Genomic DNA, 24,899 nt, shown 5'->3' on the forward strand with positions numbered 1-24,899 from the left:
ATGCACAGGGCAAAACTATAGCCTCAGTGATTAAACAGGGGAAAAATTAAACTAAATTGACAACAAAATTTTCAAAATAAAAGACAGCAAAAGAGAACATGAATGCTGGCAAAATTCAGAACTTTCTGACTCTACAATGCAAAACTCATCCTCGATTTCAATAATCTCTTACAATCTTCTCTCCTCTAGTCAGGCCATGTTTCTACTTTTACCCCACAAACAAACACGCTAATTTTACTTTCCAAACATTTTGTTATGTTTTCTAATTTTTAATAAGTCTAAATAATCTATAGATCTTACAGGAAAATGGCTTCAATGCCAAGCTCTTTTCAAAAAGAAAAAGAAAGCCTCAATCTTGTTACTCCTTCTACAGCCCTACTCTTAAAACTTTCTAGGTGTTCTTTGTCTGGTTTACTCATTTACTAAATTGCATTCACATTCAATTTAACATTCAACACTATCTCATATGACTATGCCCTGTCTTTCTAACTCTAGCCTGATTTCTTCCACATTTATTTTGAAATCTGTAGGTGAACATTTTAAAACAACCAAAAATAAGAAAAATCTTCCCAAATATAGCTCTGCATCAATCATGACTCATTTATAGGAAGAATTAAAGTTCTTCTTTCTCCAGATGGACTAATAAATAAGTGTTAGACATCAAAATATGAAAACATACAGAAGATAGTATATGTTTTCAGATTCCAACCACTCTGGTAGACATGTAATAGAATGTTAGTTGAAAGAAGGGCAAGACCAATGTAGGCTGGAAATACTGAGGACCATTTACTAGAAAATGAGATTAAAGTTAAATAACTGCTAGAACTTAGGTAAGAGCACTCATAATTAACGGCAGAGATATGAAGAGTTTCAAAATTCTGGAGGCATTAAAGATACATATTCCAATGCTGTCATTTCTAGAGTTAAATACCTATTTAATAGCATGAACACAGATATAGCATGAAGGTATTTTGAGGAAAAGGAAGTCTATCGTACTTCAGAACTACTTTGGGTGATGTCCAGTGAGAGTTGAGAAAGGAGTCATGTAAAAGACATTTTATAAAGGAAGAAGAAATAAACAATAAACCAGAACCAAGGAAGAATTTGAATCATTTAGAGAAGCACAAAGAAGAAAGACATTTCCAAGAAGGGTGAAATGGATCAAATACAGCATAGAGGACTTCCTGTTTCTATATGGTAGAATTAAACATCTGTCTCCTCTCCACTCTGCAAACATGGAGAAGAAGAAACAAAAAGAAAATACATCTTCTGACCAGGTACAGTGGCTCACACCTGTAATCCCAGCTACTTGGGAGGCTGAGGCAAGACAACTGCTTGAACCCAGGAGGCGGAAGTTGCAGTGAGCTGAGACTGTGCCACTGCACTCCAGCCTAGGTGACAGAGTAAGACTCCGCTTCAAAAAAAAAAAGAAAATACATCTTCAACGAACCTTAAAGACAGCTAAACTCCATCCCCAGAATAGGAGGAAAGAACAGAAAACAGACTGGATTAGGCAGAGAAGAAACCCAGAGACAGCAGTTCCTGTTTCTTACATCAAACAAAAAGTACAGGGAACAGAGTTCTCTAAAACAGAGGCACCCCCTTGTGGGCAGAATTAATGAGTCATTTTTTTGCCAGATGTCAAGATTGCAGCAGGAACAAAATGGACTTCATCTGGCCCTGACAAATGGTACAAAGGCAGGGCTGAACAAGGAGATGTGAATAGCCAGTATTCTTATATAAGCAGTTTGTTAGCATAGGAAGATGGAAGAGACACTGAGTTCTACAGGAAATATGCAAATAATAATCTCTCTTTAACTTGGGAGAATGAAAGGGTAAACCAATTCTCAACACAAAACCTTGTATGATAAAGGAGGTCAGTGTGAGGTATCGAGGCTTCTTACCAACTCAGAGCATTTTTCTGGACAGTCGTCAACACTATCCTTCTGTAAACAGTGGGTACAGCAGGAAATACCTTCATCCAAAGACGACAATGATAACCATAACATAAATGAGCATGAAATCTATATGACGATGTTTCAAGGAACAAAAACCATGAATACACAAGTTGAAAGGAAAAGCTGATACTGAGTGATCAATTCCAAGACATAACCTCACAAAGCCACTTAAGCTTTAAAGAAAAAGAAACCTATAGGCATCCCAGAAAATAAGTCAACCATGAGAGGAAATAATCAGGCTTCAGACTTCTCCAAGCAACATTTGAATCTAGGAAACAACAGAGAATTGTCTAAATCCCTCAGGTAATGTCTACAAAACTCTTTGGAAAAGAAAGTATGGCTCGCCGGGCGCGGTGGCTCAAGCCTGTAATCCCAGCACTTTGGGAGGCCGAGACAGGCGGATCACGAGGTCAGGAGATCGAGACCATCCTGGCTAACATGGTGAAACCCCGTCTCTACTAAAAAATACAAAAAACTAGCCGGGCGAGGTGGCAGGCACCTGTAGTCCCAGCTACTCGGGAGGCTGAGGCAGGAGAATGGCGTAAACCCGAGAGGCGGAGCTTGCAGTGAGCTGAGATCCGGCCACTGCACTCCAGCCTGGGCGACAGAGCGAGACTCTGTCTCAAAAAAAAAAAAAAGAAAGTATGGCTCAAGAATTTTACACAACCAAATGTAAAGGTTAAAAAGATACTTTCCCATAGGCAAAACCTCAGGGACTATAGTTTCCACTAAATTATAAGCTCATAAAGACAGGATTTTGTTCAGTACACTGTTATATATCCATACCCAGAATGGTATTTCATCTTTGTTCTTACTACTATAAACGTAGTTTTCTTTCCTTAGTATCTTCTATTTGGTTGTTGAAGTATATATGAAAGCTATTGATTTTTATTTGTTAAATTTGATATCCTACCACCTCACTGAGTTCTCTTACTATTTGTTATACTTTCTCAATTGGTTCTCTTGTGTTTTCCAGGGCTATAATCTCATTATCTGTAAATAAGAATGATTTTATAGCTTTCTTACCCATTATTAGAGTGACATACAAAAGCAACAATGGGAAAACTTGGAAAGCTCCATTTCTAAAGGACACAAAAGTAGATATGAAAATCTAAACAGAGTGTGTTCTTAGACAGAAAACATTGGCATTAAAGAGATGTTACATTTCTGAAAGTTAATTTATATATTTACACAATCCCAATAAAAATTCGAACAGGTGTTTCTCTGGAAATAGACAGTTAAGTCTAAAATTCATACGGTAAAATAATCAAAAATAGCCAGGATAACTCCAAAAAAAGTGTATGTATCTGAGGAAAGGAAGGGACTGTGTCAACGATAAGAAGATCTGCTTTTGCACAAAAGGTATACTATTGGTATTATAGGTATAATACTGGTTATATTTTTTAAACAAGTATGGACCTCGTGTATTTTCAAAAAAATTAAAGGAATGGAAGGCGGGAATAAGCAGAAAGGAGATGCCATGGGATTTCTAAGCCAGAAACTTTTACATTTCTAAGCCATGGGATTGTCAGGGTTGTGAAGTACGATGGGAAGTGAAACTACTGTTAACCAAACACAAGTCTGAAGCTTTTTAAAATGGAAAGAAGGAAAGAAATCTAAGTGTGAAACATGTTTTAAAATTACTACACAACCATGAAATACTGAGTGCATAAGGAAATGAAACCATAAACAGAAAGGAAAGAGAGTGCCCAAGGATCATAGGGAGAGGAACAATAATCCTGAAAGGAAGGCTGTGAATGAATTAGGGAAGGATGGCATTATGAAATTGGATAGGGCTACTGGCCCTCTACAATTTAAAAGAGGAAAATATCTGCAATACAGGAAGAATAATATCTAAAAATGTCAGAGTAATCTAAAGCACTCCATCCCATTTGTCACTCTAGAAGAATAGGGCCTTTAAGAAAATCTTGGAAACTGTGAAATGGTATCAACCCTTCACTGAACAACTCTCATGTGGCTTTCTCATTCAGAGCTGCTTTTCACTTATTCACCTGGACAGTGCCTCCCAAACATTTCTTCCTCCATCACCCAGGGCTCCTCTTCTTGCTCCAACTTGAATATCACATCCGGTTTGGTGACTTGACAGCCTATTACAAGAAATAGCAAAGGACGTGGATGTTAATGCTGGAGACAACCATCCAGATCTTGGGCTAAGTCCAAGTTTGAGGGTTTACAAAAGATGAGGATGAACAAACTTACACAATGACACAAAGTAATTAGCCTTTAACACTGAAGAGTGGAGCACATACAGTCATGTGGAGAAAGGAAAGGCTACAGTTATCTGGGAAGTTACAATCTTCACACATTTCAGAAATGGAAAAGAATTTCTCTGTTAAATTGCAAAGCTACCAAGCTACCTTACCCACTGTAACTAGGTTGCTGTAGTTCTCCAGCATCACATCCCGATACAAGTTCCTTTGAGCAGGTTTCATCTGCTCCCACTCCTCCTGGGTAAGGTCAACAGCCACATCCTTAAATGTCACTGTTTCCTGTAAAAACATAATGCTAATTAATCTGAAGTCATCAAAATTAGGAATTGTGATCAAAACATGTAAGAACTTGTTTAGCTGGTACTCAGGGGTCAGAGGTCATTAAAAACCTTATCAGGTCTTCATATTTACCTAATTTTACATTATATTGTAGGGAAAATAAAGCATAGCAGAAATATCCTTGAAGGGTATGTTAATTATTAGGTCAGCAAACTTATTCATTCATCATCTATTATGCAGGAAGCTAGAGTCAGTGGTCACTAATTTTTACTCGGCTGTGACAGAGATGGAAGAATTGGACGTGACTCACAGGTAACTGGCTCAGAATCTGTCCAGATGTTTATGTGATCTAGGGGGAAGGGGAATATGGCAGAGAGTAGAGAGGTAAGAGAAATAAGGCAAGAGGAAGGAGGAGAGGCATGAAAATTTGAACATGTAAAGTATGAAATTCCTATAGGACAGGGTGTCCAATCTTTGGCTTCCCTTGGGCCACGTTGGAAGAATTGTCTTGGGCCACACGTAAAATACACTAACACCAGCTGATGAGCTTAAATAAATAAATAAATAAATCACAAAAAAAATCTCATAATGTTTTTAAGAAAGCTTACAAATTTGTGTTGGGCCACATTCAAAGCTGTCCTGGGCTGCATGTGGCCTACCGGTCGTGGGTTGGACAAGCTTGCTATAGAACTTTCAGATGGAAATATTCACTATGCAGTTAGATATAAGAAGAAAGGAGATGAAAAGTTTTTAGTCATCAACCTAAAATTGGGAGCTGAATCCATGGCCAAAGGATGTGAGCAGCTGTAGAAAATATACATGGTGAGTAATACAGCTAAGGACAGAGTCCATAGTTAACCATCGAAGAAAGGGAGTGAGGTTTTAGTCTTTTGTTTATTTACAATCAAAGGATGGGAATTAAATCTATGAGAATGATATAACAGAAACCAACAAACAAATGCCAAATTTCTAAAAAAGAATGTGATTTGATCAATAGTGTCTAGCTCTTCCCATTAAAATAATTATATATCCAAGTAAGGAAATAAAGAAAAACCTTTTAAACTGCAAAGGTTCTCTAGGGGAAAAAAAAAAAAAAAGCACCTGCATAGCCACACTTTGGGGAATTTATTAAAGAGATAGTACAAATGGGACAAGATAAAATGGGAAATACAAATGGAAATCACCAAAGGCTGAATTTATTTTATTTTATTTTATTTTATTTTTCAGATGGAGTCTCGCTCTGTCGCCCAGGCCGGAGTGCAATGGTGCAATCTTGGCTCACTGCAACCTCCGCTCCTGGGTTCAAGCAATTCTCTTACAGCAGCCTCCCAAGTAGCTGGGATTACAGGTGCCCACCACCTCACCGGGCTAATTTTTGTATTTTTAGTAGAGACAGGGTTTCACCATGTTGGCCAGGCTAGTCTTGAACTCCTGGCCTCAGGTGATCTGCCCACTTCAGCCTCCTAAAGTGCTAGGATTACAGGCGTGAGCCACCACGCGCGGCCCAAAGGCTGAATAATGTCTCTGAGAAACTATCTCTATGATGTTGAGATCATTACTATCATTAATATTATCACTGTCATCTACTGACTACTTGTTATGTGCTAGACAATGCTATAATATTTTGTTACGTTAACTTTTAAAATTCCCCTAATAAGGCTATAAAGTAGCTACTATTATTATCCATTTAGAAGGTAAGAATACCTTGATAAGTTTAATATATAGATAAACACTGGTGAGAAGTTTTTAAAGATTAAAATTTCTGGAAATTGCCCTAAAGGCATATAGCAAATAAAGAACCATTTAATAATAATAAAAAACCACTAAAACTTAATAAAAACTGTAAGAGTCTGTGGCATTTGAGCCACAATCTGCAGGTTTAAATGCTTCTTACCAGTTATGCTTGTTTTACTGTGGATTAGGTCCATGGAATACTTTCCATTGCTATCCTGGAAGTGGAATTCCTCTCAACTTTTTATTTTTATTTTTTTTCCTCTCAACTTTTTAAAACTTACCATTCTATTGTTTATTACATGTTCTTTTTAAATCCCAAATTTGAATAATTGTATTATTTTTCTTGTTTTAGGCTTGACAAATGTGAAGAGACAAGGAAATGAATTTATTTGCAACAGAGTTATGGCAAAGTTCAAGCTTAAGGGCGCACTCAGAAACAACGGAGATTTTGGTGGAGAGCAATTAAGAGAAGGTGGTAATTCTTTGTATTTATTTATTAGGTTTTTTTTTTTTTTTTTTTTAAATAGAGATAGAGTCTCACTCTGTTGCCCAGGCTGGTGCATTCAGGGCTCACTGCAGCCTCAAACTCTTGGGCTCAAGCGATTCTCCTACCTCAGCCTCCCAGGTAGCTGGATTACAGGCACAAGCCACCATACCTGGCTCTACTTTTAATTAAAAGCAGCAAGGTAAAGCACAGGACAATTAACCAGAAAACCAGGGAAAGACAATACAGGACCCTCCTGGGGTCAAAAGAAACCTCAAAAGACTGAGATCAAACTGTGGAGTAATTTATGCTCAAGGGATTGAGTAATTTAAGACAGTTTAAAAAACAGATCCAGAGCTGGGTGCAGTGGCTCACACCTGTAATCTCAGCACTTTGGAAGGCTGAGGTGGTGAATCGCTTGATGTCAGGAGTTCGAGACCAGCCTGGCCAACATGGTGAAACCCAGTTTCTACCAAAAAATTCAAAAGTCAGCCAGGCGTGGTAGCCCGCGCCTGTAACCCCAACTACTTGGGAGGCTGAGGCATAAGAATCGCTTGAACCCAGGAGGTGGAGGGTGCAGTGAGCCGAGATTGTGCCACTGCACTCCAATCTGGGCAACTGGGTGACTGTCTTAAAAAAAAAAAAAAAAAGAGAGAAAAGAAAAGAAAAAAAGACAGATCCAGGAAAGGGACAATCAAAAAGAGCCCTGACTGAACCACTGTCATCCCAGAGTGAGTTTGTACATGCCCAAGGCTGTGTCCTTTGACGAGTGACAACAAAGACTTCATACTACAGGGGAAATAGACTTCACTGAAATAATCTAGGCAAGTCACTAAACAAAGAACAACAAAAACGAGAAAAGAGGAATAGGAAATTTTACCAGAGTTGCTACTATATATATCCTTAATGTTCAGTTTTCAACAAAACATTACCAGACAGGTAAAGAGACAAGAAAGGGAAAAACACGCCATGGAAAAAAAAGCAGACAACAGAAACTGCCTGTTAGAGGGCCCAGATGTCAGATTTAATATACGAAAACTTCAAAGCAAGCATTATAGAGCTCAAGGAAATCATCGTTTTTAAAAAAGAAGGTCTGATGACAATGTCTCATCAGATAGAGAATCTCAATAAAGAGACAAAACTTATATTTTAAAAAAGAGCCAAATAGAAATTATAAAATTGAAAAGTACAATAACCAAAGTGAAAAAATTCACCAGATAGGCTTGGTCATAGATCCGAATCGGCAGAAGAATCAGCATACTTAAAAATAGATTGATAGCGATCATCAATCCAAAGAACAAAGGAAAAAACAATAAGGAAAAATAAAAAGAGCCTCAGAGAAATGTGGAACACCATTAAGTACACCAATACATGAATGGTAGGAGTACTGGAAGAAGAAAGGTGCAGAAAAAACATTCAAAGAAATAATGGCTGGACATTTCCCAAATCTGACAAAAAACATTATACATTCAAGAAGCTCAATGAACTCCAAGTAAAAGAAATGTAAGAGACCCACAGTCAGATATACCATAGCAAAAATGTTAAAAACCAGAGATAAAGAGAGAATCTTCAAAGCAAATTTGGAATAGAGTAAGCAAATGACACAAGATTTACTAGAACTTGAATTAACACAAGCAAATGGTAAATAAGGTTAATATAATAAACATAATACATATTTGCTCTCTTTTCTCATCTTCTTTAAGTGATGCAACACTGTATGCAGTAGTAATTATAATAATGGGTTCAATTTGTAATATATATAACAATAATAGTACAAAACCAGGGAAGAGGGAATACAACTACATAAGACCAATATTTCCATATCTTAATGTAACTTAGTATAAATCTGAAGTAGGTTCTGATAAGATATATAGTATCTAACTCCTAGAGCAACCACTAAGAAAATACAGTGAAAAAATCATTAAAGAAATTATAATTTAAAACTGGAAAACATTCGCTTAGTGAAAAGAAAGCAGTAAAGGAGAAACAAAAAATGACATGGGACAAATGGAAAACAAAAAGGAAAATGGCAGACATAGCCCAATAATTCTAGTGTTATCATTAACTCTGAATGGATTAAACGGGCTAAAAAAAAGGCAGAGATTGTCAGACTGGATAGAAAAACAGAATTCAACTATATGCTGTCTATAGGAAATACATTTTAGGTTCAAATATACAAATAGCTTGAAAATAAAGTGATGGGGCCGGGTGCGGTGGCTCAAGCCTGTAATCCCAGCACTTTGGGAGGCCGAGATGGGCGGATCACGAGGTCAGGAGATCGAGACCATCCTGGCTAACACGGTGAAACCCTGTCTCTATTAAGAAATACAAAAAACTAGCCGGGCGAGGTGGCGGGCGCCTGTAGTCCCAGCTACTCGGGAGGCTGAGGCCGGAGAATGGCGTGAACCTGGGAGGCGGAGCTTGCAGTGAGCTGAGATCCGGCCACTGTACTCCAGCCTGGGCGACAGAGCGAGACTCCATCTCAAAAAAAAAAAAAAGAAAATAAAGTGATGGAAAAAGATACAGCATACAAACAACCGTAAGAAAGCTTGAGTGGATATACTAATATCAGACAAAATAGAATTTAAAACAAAAGTGTTACTAAAGATAAAGGACATTTTATAATGATAAAAGCGTCAATCTGGCAGAAAGATGTAACAATTATATATGCATCTAACAGTCTTAAAATACATAAAGCAAAAATACAGAATTGAAGGCAGAAACGGGCAATTTAACAAATAATTTTTGGAGACTCCACCTTTTTTTTTGGAGCCTCAGTCTGTTGCCTAGGCTGGAGTACAGTGGTGCGATCTTGGCTCACTGCAACCTCTGCCACCTGGGTTCAAGCAGTTCTCCTGCCTCAGCCTCCTTAGTAGCTGGGATTATAGGCTCCTGCCACCGCAGCCGGCTAATTTTTGTATTTTTAGTAGAGGCAGGGTTTCACTATCTTGGCCAGGCTGATCTTGAACTCCTGACCTCACGCTCCACCCACCTCGGCCTCCCAAAGTGCTGGGATTACAGGCGTGAGCCCCCGTGCCCAGCCCAAACACCACTTTTAAAAATGGATACAAGCAGGCAGATTATAAGCAAGAAGACAGAAGACTCAAACACCATACACCAACCAGACCTAACAGACACCAACAGAACACACTGCGCAACAGAATACACATTCTCTCAAGTGTACAGAGAGCACTCTCTAAGATAGAAAATACGTTACTCTATAAAAGAATCCTCAATAGGCCCAGCTACACTGGAGGCTAGGCAAGAGGATCACTTGAGCCCAGGAGATTAAGGCTGTCATGAACTATAATCATGCTTGTGAACAGTCACTGCATTTCAGCCAGGGAAATGCAGCAAGACCTGTCTCTTAAAAAAAAAAAAGCCTCAATAAATTTTAAGAGAATTGTGTAAAGTATGTTCCTTGATCACAATGGATAAAAATTAGAAATCACTAACAGAGGCCGGGCGCGGTGGCTCAAGCCTGTAATCCCAGCACTTTGGGAGGCCGAGACGGGCGGATCACGAGGTCAGGAGATCGAGACCATCCTGGCTAACACGGTGAAACCCCGTCTCTACTGAAAAATACAAAAAACTAGCCGGGCGAGGTGGCGGGCGCCTGTAGTCCCAGCTATTCCGGAGCAGAGCGAGACTCTGTCTCAAAAAAAAAAAAAAAAAAAAAAAAAAAAGAAATCACTAACAGAAATAAATTTGTGAAATTCAAAAATACGTAAAAATTAAACAATATTCTGAAATAACCAATAGATCAACAAAATCACAATGGAAATTACAAAATACTTTGAAGTAAAAGAAAATGAGGGTGCAACATACCAAAACTTATGGAATGCCATTAAAGCAAGTTTTAGAGGGAAACCTATAGCTGTAAACACTTTATTTTTTTTTATTTTTATTTTTTATTTTTATTTTTTTGAGACGGAGTCTCGCTCTGTCGCCCAGGCTGGAGTGCAGTGGCCGGATCTCAGCTCACTGCAAGCTCCGCCTCCCGGGTTCACGCCATTCTCCTGCCTCAGCCTCCCGAGTAGCTGGGACTACAGGCGCCCGCCACCTCGCCCGGCTAGTTTTTTGTATTTTTTAGTGGAGACGGGGTTTCACCATGTTAGCCCATGTTGGGATGGTCTCGATCTCCTGACCTCGTGATCCGCCCGTCTTGGCCTCCGAAAGTGCTAGGATTACAGGCTTGAGCCACCGCGCCCGGCCTAGCTGTAAACACTTTATTAAGAAAGAAGAAAGATTTCAAATCAATAAACTAACTTTCTTATCTTAAAATACTAGAAGAGGACTGGGTGTGCTCATAATCTGGCACTCTGGAAGGCTGAGGCAGGTGAAGTGCTTGAGCCCAGGAGTTCAAGACCACCCTGGGCAACATGGTGAAACCCCATCTCTACAAAATATACAAAAACTTAGTCGGGCGTGCTGGTGTATGCCTGTAGTCTCGGCTACTGGGAGCTTGGGGGACCGGGCTGAGGTGGCAGGATCACCTGAGCCTGGGAGATCAAGGCTGCAGTGAGCCATGATCATGCCACCGCACTTCAGCCTGAGTGACAAAGTGAGACTCTGTCTCAATTAAAAAAAAAAAAAAAAGATACTAGAAGAAGATGATCAAACTAAATCCAAAGTAATCAAAAGGAAATAAGCAAACATTAGAATGGAAATCAAAGAAATTCAGAATAGAAAAACATTAGAGCAAATCAATAAAACTAAAAATTGACAAAATGAACAAATATGACTGACAGAGAAAAAAGAACACTCAAAATACAAAAATCAGGAATGAAAGTAGAAACATTACTACTAATCTTACAGAAATAAACAGGAATACAAAGAGATATTACGAAAAAACATATGCCAACAAACTAGATGAAATGAGTGAATTTCTAGAAAGACACAAACTGATCAAACTGAAACAAAAAGAAAAGATGAAAAGACTTGTAACAAGAGACTGAATTACTAAAACAAAAACAAAAACCAAAAAAAAACTACCCAAAAGAAAAACTCAGGCCCAGATGGCTTCACTGGTGAATTTTACCAAACAACAAAGAAATTAATACTAACTTATTTACAAACTCTTCCAAAACAAAACAAAGGGGATGAATAAAAAGGAGGGACACATCTTTTATGGGGCAAGTATTACTCTAATACTAAAACCTGACAAAGATAACATACACACACACACACACACACACACACATGCACCGCCCCCCAAAAAACACTACAGCCACTCTGTCTTATTAATAGAGAGGTAGGGCCGGGCGCGGTGGCTCAAGACTGTAATCCCAGCACTTTGGGAGGCTGAGACAGGCGGATCACGAGGTCAGGAGATCAAGACCATCCTGGCTAACCGGGTGAAACCCCGTCTCTACTAAAAAATACAAAAAACTAGCCGGGCGAGGTGGCGGGCGCCTGTAGTCCCAGCTACTTGGGAGGCTGAGGCAGGAGAATGGCATAAACCCGAGAGGCGGAGCTTGCAGTGAGCCGAGATCCGGCCACTGCACTCCAGCCTGGGTGACAGAGGGAGACTCCGTCTCAAAAAAAAAAAAAAAAAATTAATAGAGAGGTAAAAATCGTCAATGCTAACAAACCTAATCCAACAACATATAAAAAGTATTATGGACCATAACCAAGTAGGATTTATCCCAGGAGAATGCCATATTAATTTAACATCTGATAATCAATTAATGTAACACGTCATACCAATATAATAAAGGACAAAAACCGTAAGATCATCTCAGTAAATGCAGAAAAAGTAGTCAACAAAATCCAACACCCTTTTATCATTGAAAACAAACAAACAATAACCACCAAAATACCCAACATCCAACAAACAAGCAGAAAGCAAAAGAAGAGAACTTCCTCAACATGATATAGGGCAACTACAAAACCCCCACATCATAATAAATGGTGATTAAAAAAAAAAAAAAAACTTCACCAGGGAAGAGAATAGTCTTCTTAACAAATGATGCCAGGACAACTGGACTATCTGCATGCAAGGCAATGAAATTGGATCATGCTGTATACAAAGGTTAACTCAAAATGGATGAAAGATCTAGCTGTAAGAGCTAAAACAAAAAGGAAAAAAAAAGTCTCAGAATACATAATTGTACATCATGACCTTGAATTAGGCAATGGTTTCTTAGATATGACACCAAAAGCATAAGCGACAAAAGAAAATTAAATAAAAATGGACATCAGAACAACTAAAAATTTTTGTGCTTCTAAGGACATCATCAAGAAAGTGAAAAGACAACCCAGAGGATAGGATAAAATATTTCCAAACCATTTATCTGATGACACTTGAATATGTACAGACCTTTTAAAAATTCAGTAATCAAAAGACAAACCAATTAGAAATGGGCAAAGGCTCTGAATAGACAATTCTTCAAAGAAGATATATTAATAGAAATGGCCAAGAAACATAGGAAATGGTGTTCAACATCACAAGTTATACAGTACATGTAAATCAAAATCTCATGAGATATTACTTCACACCCAGTAGGACAGCTATAACCAAAGGACAGATAAGAACAAGTACTGATGGAGAAACCAGAATCCTCACACACAGTTGGTGGGAATGTAAACTAGCACAACTGCTATGGAAAATAGTAGGGCAATTCTTTTTTTTTTTTTTTTTTTTCTGGGGATGGAGTTTCGCTCTTGTTGCCCAGGCTGGAGGGCAATGGTGTGATCTTGGCTCACTGCAATCTCTGCCTACCAGGTTCAAGTGATTCTCCTGCCTCAGCTTCCCAAGTAGCTAGGATTACCAGGCCCAGCTACTTGTGTTTTATTTCTAGTAGGACAGGGTTTCACCATGTTGGTCAGGCTGGTCTCGAACTCCTGACTTCAGGTGATCTGTCCATCTCAGCCTCCCAAAGTGCTGGGATTACAGGCGTGAGCCACCATACCTGGCCAGCAGTGGGGCAATTCTTTAAAAGGTTAAGTATAGAGTTATCATATGATCCAGCAATTTCATTTCTATGTACAAACTTAAGAGAATTGAAAACAAATGATCACATAAAAACTTGTACAGCAATGTTCTTATCAGCATTATTCATAATAGCCTAAAAGGGGAAATGAGTCAAATTTCCATTAATCAATGAATAAAGACAATGTGGTATATCCCTACAATAGAATATTATTCAGAAATTAAAAGTATGGGTACAAGCTACAAAATGCATGAAACTTGGAAACATAATGCTAAGTGAAAGGTGTCACAAAGGATAACGGTTTATCATATGACTCAATTTACATTAAATGTCCAGAATAGGCAAATCCATAGAGATAGAAATCATTTATTTTTGCCTACATCAGAGCCTTGAGGGAAAACAGGAAGTGAAAGCTAACAGGTAAAGGGTTTCTTTTCAGGTGATGAAAATGTTCTAACATTGAGTATGGTGATGGTTGCACAACTCTGTGAATACATTAAAAACCACTCAATTGTATACTTTAAATGGGCTAATTTTATAGTATGTGACTTATATATTAATAAAGTTTTTTTTTAAGTTGTAAGACTATATTTCAATATGTTTAAAGTTTAAAACATCTCAGTGAAGCTGGGAATAGCAGCTCACACCTATAATCCAAGAACTTTGGGAGGCTGAGGCAGGATTGCTTAACGCCAAGAGTTTGAGAACAGCCTGGGTAACATAGTGAGACTCCATCTCTACGAAAACAAACAGAAAAATTAGCCAGGCATGATGGCACATGCCTATCATCTGGCTACTCGGGAGGCTGAGGCAGGAGGATTGCCTGAGCCCAGTTCATGCCACTGTACTCCAGCCTGGGCAACACAGCAAGGTCTGGTCTCAAAAACAAACTCAACAAAAAATAATTCCATTAGAAAATGTTACTGTGATAAATTGATTATTCAGCGAGTCTTCACCTCCCCTCTATACTGACATTAGTATAATGTCCCATCTACTAATGTGGGCCTTGTCTTAGCTCTTTGTTGGGGCAAAAAGAATGTCAGTAAACATGATGTGAGCCAAGGCCTGAAATGTGCTTACACCCTTTACCTTGGCTCACGTGCTCCAGTGAGACAGCAAATGAAGAGCCTGGCCCAGGAAGCTGCGCCATTTCAGCTGAAACTCAGATTGAATATATGCAGAGCAGACTCGAGCCCACCCTGGAGCCTAAGCCGAGGCTGATCTGCAGCCCAAAGCAGAGCTGCCCACATAGTTTAACCTGCAGACCCCAAGTATAAGAATGAACGCCTGTCATTCTATTCACAAAGCAGCAGAAAGGCTGAACAGACATGTGACTGACACACCTCCAACTGAAAAAAATGTTAAAGTAGGAAACTTTCAAAACGGAGCTGGGTTTAGATATGTTTTCCCAGTTAATAGGCTGTGGTATCCAACGTCATGGGTTTGAATTCTGGTTTCAAAATTTACTAATTGTGTTACCTTGACAAATAGCCAAATTCAAATCTCAGTTTCCTTATCTATAAAGTGGAATTCTCCGTAAAGGGTTGATGTGAAGACTAAATAACACAGTAAATGTGAAGTACTCAGAACAGAGCTACACATAATAATCAATTGATGAATGTTTCAGAAATATTCCCTCTGGAATATACATCACAACAAAGATAGGGGAAAACTACAAAAAGATAAAACATTTTTAAAATTAGTGCTAGCAAATCGCACAAAAACATTTTCCCACCAACTCTAGTAACTTAGCATAAAAATCATATAAAAAGATTGCACCCCTGACAAAAGCCATAAGTAACAAAATACCAAGAAGTAAAATATGTTTTAATTTTTGACTGTATAAAATGATGAGTCAGTCTTTATAACAGGGTCTATTTTCCCAAGATGTTGATTCTCTTCACATACAAACGTTAAGAAATTCAATATTAATAGCAAGAAACATAGGGATTCGAACCTTAAAAAACATAAATTCACAGTTCATGTTATTAAGTTTTATTCCTTCTCCTGTCAAACAGAACCAAAAAAAACCATGAACATACTTCTGCCTCTGGCAAGAAGCACTAACATTTCCAATGTTCTTGCTGGTACCACAGCACCTTCCTCTCCTTCACTTTATTTTTTCTTTGAAACTGAGTCTCGCTCTGTCACCTCAGCTGGAGCAGTGCCACAATCATAGCTCACTGAAGCCTCACTGCTGAGCTCAAGCAATCCTCCTGCCTCAGCCTCCTGAGTAGCTGGGACTAAACATGTGAGCCACCAAACCCAGCCATTTTTTTTTTTTTTGAGATGGAGTCTCATTCTGTTGCCCAGGCTGGAGTGCAGTGGTGTAGTATCGGCTCACTGCAACCTCTGCCTCCTGAGTTCAAGCAATTCTCCTGCCTCAGCCTCCCGAGTGGCTGGGACTACAGGCATGTACCACTACACCCGGCTACTTTTTTGTATTTTTAGTAGAAACAGGGTTTCACCATGTCAGCCAGGATGGTCTCGATCTTCTGACCTCATGATCCACCTGCCTCGGCCTCCCAAAGTGCTGGGATTACAGGTGTGAGCCACCGTGCCTGGCCACACCCAGCTAATTTAAAAAAATTTTTTGTAAAGACTGGGTCTCGCTGTGTTGATCCAGCTGGTCTCAAACTCCTGGCCTCAAGTGATCCACCTGCTTTGGCCTCCTAAAGTGCTGGGATTACAGGTGTGAGCCACCATGCCTCACTTTCTTCAAGATACATAATGGAACAAACATATTCTTTAAAATAACAAAGTTTACAGCAAGGGAATAAAGATAACTACAAATCAGTTCTGGGTGTATGTGCTGACTGGCAACTTTTTATAAATTTTTTTCTCCCTAAAGTTACATAACCATTAAACGAATATTCTTCTTTTAAAAACTTGAGATGGTACATGACATTCTTTTATACTTTTCCTGGCCATTCTGCATGTTTTTATTTTTCAAACGTATTCTAGACTTGGCTTGAATAAACTTGTCTAATTCTAAGAAAAATAATTTAGAATTGTTATTGAGATTCAGATAAATCTATGTAGGTTAAAGACAATTTACATTAATTTAATAATGATGGATCTTATCCAAAAAAAGGTATTTAAAACATATGTTCAAATCCTCTTTTATATCTCAGTAGTAATTTGAAGGTTTCATTCTCCCATGTACATCACATACATTTCTTTCTTTATTTTTTTCTTTAGGTTTTTTTTCTAGTCTGAGCATCATTCTTCCATTTCATTTTTGATGGTGTGGTTTATAGAGAAAAATTGTATTGACTTTTGTATATTAATTTTGTGTCCATATTTCAATCATCTCATGTTTTTCTCTTCTGTTGCCTAAAAACATAATCGTATCATTTAGATATCATAATTTTGACTGCACCATCCCACTTTTTACTTCATTTCCCTCCCCTTACTTATGTCTAGGCATACAAAATTATATAGATAAATGTGGTAGCACTGGCAAGCTGGTTGGGTTCCTGACTAGTGGGAAAGTGCCTCATTTTTACAAGTAAACATGGTACTAGCTTTTAGCTTATTATCTGCATGTATATGTGTTGTATGCATGTGAATAATTTCTTAAAGTATCATGGTAAGAAAGTGTTCTTTTATTTTTACTTTATAAATAGGTCCTTTTGAAATCACAGGTTCTGAGTTTAAAATTTTTCAGCTCTATACATCTGTTTTTCTCTTGAATATAATAATTTATATTAATAGATTCCCTTAAATGGAAACATCTTTAATTGTGACAGGAAATATATTTCGGTACAGGTGCAATGGCTCATGCCTGTAATCCTAGTACTTTGGGAGGCTGAGGCAGGTGGATCACTTGAGGTCAGAATCACTTGTGGTCAGCCTGGCCAACACCGTGAAACCCTATCTCTACTAAAAATGCAAAAACTTAGCCAGGCGTGGTGGTGTAATCCCAGCTGCTTGGGAGGCTGAGGCATGAGAATCGCTTAAACCCGGGAGGTGGAGGTTGCAGTGAGCCAAGATCACATCATTGCTCTCCAGCCTGGGCAACAAAGCAAGACTCCATCACCAAAAATAAATAAATAAATATCTTTTTATATATATCTATATATATATACACATATATATATATGTATTTTTGCTCAATTCTTCTCCAATTAGTCTGTGCAATTCAATGAAAATCTCCAACAGGATTTCTTCCTAGAACTAGATAAACTAATTCTAAAATTCAAATGGAAGCCCAGAGGTCCCAAAGTAGCTCAAAAATTTTTGAAAAACTAAGAATAATGTGTGTGTATAAAGAAGTGGTAAAATGATTGCCCATATAAAGTAATAGTAATTAAACCAATGTAAAACACACACATACAAAGTACGGTACTGATATAAATGAAGACAAATAGATTAAAGAAAAAGTAAAAGCCTAGAAACAATCATGTATGTATACAGTAAAGGTGGCATCACAAAGGAAATATTTACTTAATAAACAGTGTTGGAACAACTGGTCTTCTACATGCAAAGATAATTCTACTAATAGAATTATACAATATTATAATCCAGTTGGATTAAAGACTAAATATGGAAAACAAAGCTTTGAACAGAGATTACCTCAATGATCTAATATTAATTAGGAAAGATATCTTAGAAAAGATCAACATTGGCAACTCATGAAAAAAGACTAAATATTAATTGTTGCATATTTTGACTGAATTCTATTATGTGTACATATTTATCATACGTTAAACATAATTAACTTCAGTGTCTATACAATAAAAAATAAATGATAACATAAAAGTGACAGATTGGGAGAAGGTAGCTGCATAAATCCCAAGTCCTAATACTGAAATAGGCATTCTTAAAATATTCTAATTTCAAATAGAGAAAAAAACTATTATTACAAAATAGACAAACAATATGAACGGGTAATTGGCTTTTGTATTTCTTCACTCATAATGAGCCTCCATCTGTACAGTAATGTAGAGTGTGGGCTCCAGAGTCAGACTGTATGGATTTGAATCCTGGGTTTATGACACACTGATGCACAATGTTATGTAAGCCTCTTAACCTCTGTGCTTCATTTCCTTTATCTTAAAAAAATTAAATAATATGTACTTTATAGACTTCTGATAATAATTACATGAAATAAGCTATGTAAAGCACAATATACCTGGCACATAGTAAGAACTCAATAAAGCTATAACAGTTGGTCCTCCGTATCTGTGGGTTCAATATCCATACATTCAACCAATGGCAGACCAAAAATATTTGAGAAAAAAATAACAATACCTATCATTTACAGGGTACTTGTTATATGTATTTAATCCTCCCAACATTCCTATGGGATAACTACCATTATTATCCCCATTTACAGACTTACAGATGCAACTGAGTCACGAAGATTAAGAAACTTGTCCACAGTCATGCACTTCATAAGTCACTGAGGCGAGATTTAAACTCAAGCCTGTCTAGGGCCACAGAGGTTTGTCTAGGGCCACCGCACCAACAGAAGTAATTGGATGAGCCATATGATCATATGGTCAAAAGAAGTATGTGTGTATGTTTCACGATGGGCAAGACATACATAAGCTGAGGAAAAAGAGGCAGTTAAGCAGAAAATGTTCAAAATATAGGTGTGTGAGTGACGTCAGAGATGGAAACAAAAAGAATCAAGAGCAGAGAATATGTAATTTTGTAAGATGAGGATGAAGACTGTATCTTCTGAGACCATAAAAAAGATGTGAAAAGCTATGGATATCAGAACTATAAGACTTTGCCATACAATATTAGTATAATTTAGCTCAACTTGGATTAAAAATTCAATTGAAGAAAATATATACATAGGCTCATTTGAAAGGTATGTGTTCGGCAGGGCACAGTGGCTCAAGCCTGTAATCCCAGCACTTTGGGAGGCCGAGACGGGCGGATCACGAGGTCAGAAGATCGAGACTATCCTGGCTTACACAGTGAAACCCCGTCTCTACTAAAAAATACAAAAAACTAGCAGGGCGAGGTGGCGGGCGTCTGTAGTCCCAGCTACTCAGGAGGCTGAGGCAGGAGAATGGCGTAAACCCAGGAGGCGGAGCTTGCAGTGAGCTGAGATCGCGCCACTGCACTCCAGCCTGGGCAACAGAGCCAGACTCTGTCTCAAAAAAAAAAAAAAAAGAAAAAAAAAAAAGAAAGGTATGTGTTCTACTTCCTCTTCCAGATAATTTAAATTTTTGAACTTTGGCCAAGCTGACTTTTAAAAGCTGAGCTAAAAATTGTAAGAATTAAGGAATTACAGGTGTCCCTAGGAAACCATGGAGAATTGGTTCCAGGATCCCCCACGGATACCAAAATCCACAGATGCTCAAGTCCCTTATATAAAATGGTGTAGTATTTATACATAACCAATGTATACTCCCGTATACTTTAAATCATCCCTAGATTACTTATAAAATCTAATATGTGATTTCTATGTAAATAGTTGTTACACTATATTGTTTAGAAAATGACAAGAAAAAAGTCTGTACATGTTCAGTACAGATGCAACTACCCATTTTTTTTTCAAGTATTTTTGATTTGCAGTTGGTTGAATCTATGGATGCAGAATCTACAGACACAGAAGTCCAACTATATTTTAGAGTTTCTTTTTGACCAAGGTGCCAATGAAAAGTCTTTACTTAAATAATTGTAAGTTTTTCCTCATAAATGGTGCAACTTATGGAATAAACTTGTGTCCCAGTGTGCTTTGACTCTCCAGATCATATTTAAATTTGAACTCAACTTTAATAATTCTGTATGTACCTGCTTCTGCACAGCCATATCTCAAATTTCCCCGGATTCTGATTTTCTATCTGTATTTTTTCTCACTTTGATTTTCATCAATTTATTTTTTCCAACATATTGGTAGGTTACAATAACCCACCATAACTGCACTGCAAAATAATGCAGGAAACAAATAAATGCTTAAGACGTACAAGAGGCCTGGTTGTATCCTCTTCTTCCTCGGAAAGGGCAGACTCCTGAGAATACCAAGCTGAAGGAAGAGAAACAAAACAGATTTGCTTCAAAGTTTCAGACAAAGGAATATAGAAATCTGCAGTACCAGGTGGCTATAAGACCCTCTACAGATGAATGATCCCTGAAGCAATGAGAAATGTTAACCGCCATCTAGCTACAGAGACACTGAAATGGACACACATAGCTAATTTAATCATATGGGGTCTGATGGGGATTTCTGGAGGGCTAAGTATATAGTGCCCAGTGAATCTACTGGCAATATTTTATCGCCCTAGAATCTTGCTGTTTTATTTCTAACAGGAAGTTTATCTTAAGCACATAATAATAGATACCCCAAAAATTTAAAGATTGGGATGACCTTTAAAATGTTTTTTTTTTTTTCCTTTTTTTTTTTGAGATGGAGTCTCACTCTGTCGTCCAGGTTGGAGTGAGTGCAGTGGCCTATCTCCGCTTATCGCAACCTCTGCCTCCTGGGTTCAAGCAATTCTCCTGCCTCAGCCTCCCAAGTAGCTGGGATTATAGGCATCCACCACCATGCCTGGCTAACTTTTTTGTATTTTTAGTAGAGACAGAGTTTCACCATGTTGCCCAGGCTGGTTTTGAACTCCTGACCTCAAGTGATCCATTTGCCTCGGCCTCCCAAAGTGCCAGGCTTACGGGCGTGAGCTACCACGCCTGGCCTAAAATGTTATTTTTTAACCATAAAGAATTTAGGGCCAGACGCAGTGGCTCATGCCTGTAATCCCAGCACTTTGGGAGGCCAAGGCGGGCAGATCACGAGGTCAGGAGTTTGAGACCAGCTTGGCCAATATGGGGAAACCCCGTCTCCACCAAAAATACAAAAATTAGCTGGGCTTGGTGGTGCATGCCTGTAGTCCCAGCTACTTGGGAGGCTGAGGCTGGAGAATCGCTTGAACCCAGGAAGCGGAGGTTGCAGTGAGCTGAGATCGCACCACTGCACTCCAGCCTGGGCGACAGAGCAAGACTCTGCAAGACTCTGAGACAGAGCAAGACAGAGCAAGACTCTGTCTCTCCCCCCCAAAAAAAGAACTCAGGAAAAAAACCTTCATCAGAGACTGGCTACAGGTAATGTAGAACATTCATATGATAGAATGCAATACAGTCATGATTCTAAAGACATTTTTTTAAAACTTGATTTATTTTTTCCCCTAAAAAATTCAGGGCCTTTTGGTTAAAAAGGAAAGCCTGAATACCTGCATTTATTAATATTTCCACTCTCTCCCAAACCAATCATAATGTTAATAAAGGAAAAAAGGAGGCTAAAACTCATAAGGACAAAGAATATAGACGACTTCCACAGATAAGAGCGAGCTGTCAACAAAATGTAGGAAGCTAGAGAGCAGACAAATGAGTGGTATCTAACTTAACCAGAGAAAGGTGCAGCTTAAGTAAGGGTGGGAGGAGGGTGGGGAAGCCATGGCAGGACCCTAGAAAGGTTCAGGAATGGAGTTACTAATTATTTCTGCGGACTAGAGGTTGGGAGTAGGGCTGAAAACCAGAAAACCAAATGTAAGATGTCATAAAAAGATGTTAAGACCACCTGATGTCTTCTTTTACCCAATATGGCATAGTCACATTTCCCTCATATTGGCAACAGGAAAAATTAAAGATTTTTTTCTCTAGATATACTGAATGAGACAAGCTCTGGATTTCAGGCATATCAGATTCAGATAAAGGTGGGGTTGAGGCAATGCAGAGAAAAAATAATTAAATAAAAGTTCTCATATTGCAAGATGAGGTGCCCAACATGCCCACTTCCTTCCTTTGTTTGTCTCCCAAAAAGCGGGAGTTCTGGCTTGTACTCCTCAAGCAAAATCTAGGAATTCTTGCTAGGGAAACTGACTAGCCCAAAAGAAAATGCTTACAGATCCTGACATCTGGTCAACCTTCAACCTCCAAAAAATAATACCATATTAGAAAGAAGGGCAAGGAGAAGAGTGTGTTGGGGTGGAGGTGAAAAGGAAGGGGTTAGGTAGTGAAAGAGAGCTAAATCCTTAACTCCATTATCAAAAATCAACAGGAAATATCTAAAACTGAGAAATCAAGCATTAGCAGTATAAGAATGTTATTTAGAAAGGCCGGGCGCGGTGGCTCAAGCCTGTAATCCCAGCACTTTGGGAGGCCGAGATGGGCGGATCACGAGGTCAGGAGATCGAGACCATCCTGGCTGACACGGTGAAACCCCGTCTCTACTAAAAAATACGAAAACTTAGCCGGGCGAGGTGGCGGGCGCCTGTAGTCCCAGCTACTCGGGAGGTTGAGGCAGGAGAATGGCGTAAACCCGGGAGGCGGAGCTTGCAGTGAGCTGAGATCTGGCCACTGCATTCCAGCCTGGGCGACAGAGCGAGACTCCGTCTCAAAAAAAAAAAAAAAAAAAAAAAAAAAAAAAAAAAAGAATGTTATTTAGAAAAAAAGGAGGTGAATACCAGAATATTGAGACAAAAATGTGTAAAGTGGTTGCCTTTCAGGAATGGGAACAGGGGACGAGGATGGATGGAATAGGAAGCTTTTGTTTAAGTTATAGTACAGCATTTAAAGATCTATTTAAATATACTCTTTAAGAAATGAAAATTGCATTTCAAAATTTATTTTTAAAAAATCAAATAGTCAAATGAATAAGATTAAAAACAAATGTCTCCCTTGCATAGTCAACTCACACACGTGACCTTTCTCAGTAGGAGTAATCAATTTCTTTCCACTGTCCCCAAATGTAGAGCCTTTCTCTCCTAAGCTCTGTCCACCTATGAGCCACCTCACCTTTCCTTTCCACCATGTGGCTCAAATGCTCCATTGTTACACAGCTATTGCTGATCACTGAAGGTTGAGATGTCATTCAGACTTTGCCTGCTCTGGGCAGAAGGGTCAAGACAGGCTCCAGCAACTCCAGGGTCCACTCTCTTTCAGGACTCTCCAGCCTCTAAGGCAGGTCTCAGGTCAGGTCTCCTTCCATGATAGACACCTGTTCCTCAGACTTCTATTTGCACTGCAGATGTGTTTTATCCTTGTGGGGCCAGGACCTGTGAATTAGGATATAAATCTAATTTACCTGGTGCGTTCTCACTGGCTCCCTGTGATAACCAGCTTCCAAGATGGCCGCCAGTGATCACTGTCTTCTGGTATTCGTGCCTTTGTAGATCCCTCCCACCCTGAGTACCTTTGACTTGCACAACCAATAGGATATTGCAGAAATGATGGTGTGTGACTTCTAAGGTTAGGTTATAAAAGACATTAGGGCTTCCGTCTTGCATGTTTGGATCATGTACGTTGAGGGAAGCCAGCTGCCATACCATGAGGACACTCAACCAGCCGTACGGAGAGGCCTCCTGTTGACAGCTAACACTAACTTAGAAGCCAGCTATCTTGGAAGTGAATCCTCCAGCCCCAGTGCAGCCTTCTGATGACTGCAGCCCAGCTGACATCTTGACTGCAACTTCATGAGATACTCAAGACAAAATACCCAGTGAAGACACTTCCCACAGAAACTGTGAGATAATGTTTATTGTTGTTTAAGCCACTAGTTTTTGAGGTAATTTGTTACACACTAATAGATAATTAATACAGCCTCAAACACTAATCTTCCTTATTTGTAATTCATACGCTCTGGACACACTGACCAGAGGTGTAAACAAAGTGATGTTTACCTATTTGTTCTTCAGATATCTTCTATGTGTCTAAAAGTGTATGCTCAATGAGGTGACAGATATAAACCTGAGTCAAAAAAACACCCAGATCTGCAGCAACCCCAAATTTGGCATGAAAGAGAGTTTCATTCAAAGACCAGCTATTCCATTCCATTTCTGTATTATCTTGGCAATTGAGTTAAGAGAGAACTGCAATTTAGAATTCCAAGTCTCTTCATCTGAAATGACAATTATACTCATGTCACAATAATATGGGATGAATATATGAAATGACTATTAAGATATATGAATTTAGGCCGGGCGCGGTGGCTCACGCCTGTAATCCTAGCACTTTGGGAGGCCGAGGTGGGAGGATTATGAGGTCAGGAGATTGAGACCATCCTGGTTAACATGGTGAAACCCCGTCTCTACTAAAAATACAAAAAATTAGCCGGGCGTGACGGTGGGCGCCTGCAGTCCCAGCTACTTGGGAGGCTGAGGCAGGAGAATGGCGTGAACCCAGGAGGCAGAGCTTGCAGTGAGCCGAGATCGCGCCACTGTACTCCAGCCTGGGAGACAGAGCAAGACTCTGTCTAAAAAAAAAAAAAAAAAAAAAAAAAAAAGATACACGAATTTAGCAGCTGCTATGAGTCTTTATTAGGTAA

General features: G+C 38.9%; 1 protein-coding gene across 8 annotated transcripts in view; it reads right to left on the reverse strand.

Annotated features, from left to right (window-relative positions):
- The window catches only part of LOC101003842 (zinc finger protein 568), a 108,753-nt gene that overhangs the window by 11,862 nt on the left and 71,992 nt on the right, over nt 1-24,899 (reverse strand). For 4 of the 8 annotated variants that reach the window (XM_017952860.3, XM_009194276.4, XM_017952861.3 and 1 more), the window contains 4 exons: nt 23,372-23,631; nt 20,551-20,609; nt 4,342-4,468; nt 3,971-4,066 (listed from right to left, as the gene is read on the reverse strand). In XM_017952860.3, the coding sequence (XP_017808349.1) occupies nt 3,971-4,066; nt 4,342-4,468; nt 20,551-20,609; nt 23,372-23,447 (358 nt within the window). In that variant the 5' untranslated portion in view covers nt 23,448-23,631. The remainder of the gene's footprint in view (nt 1-3,970; nt 4,067-4,341; nt 4,469-20,550; nt 20,610-23,371; nt 23,632-24,899) is intronic. The other 4 variants (XM_017952864.3, XM_021930324.2, XM_017952865.3 and 1 more) reach the window with 2 other exon arrangements.

The sequence above is a fragment of the Papio anubis genome, chromosome 20 (assembly GCF_008728515.1).
Source record: "Papio anubis isolate 15944 chromosome 20, Panubis1.0, whole genome shotgun sequence".
NCBI classification, from domain to species: Eukaryota; Metazoa; Chordata; class Mammalia; order Primates; family Cercopithecidae; genus Papio; species Papio anubis.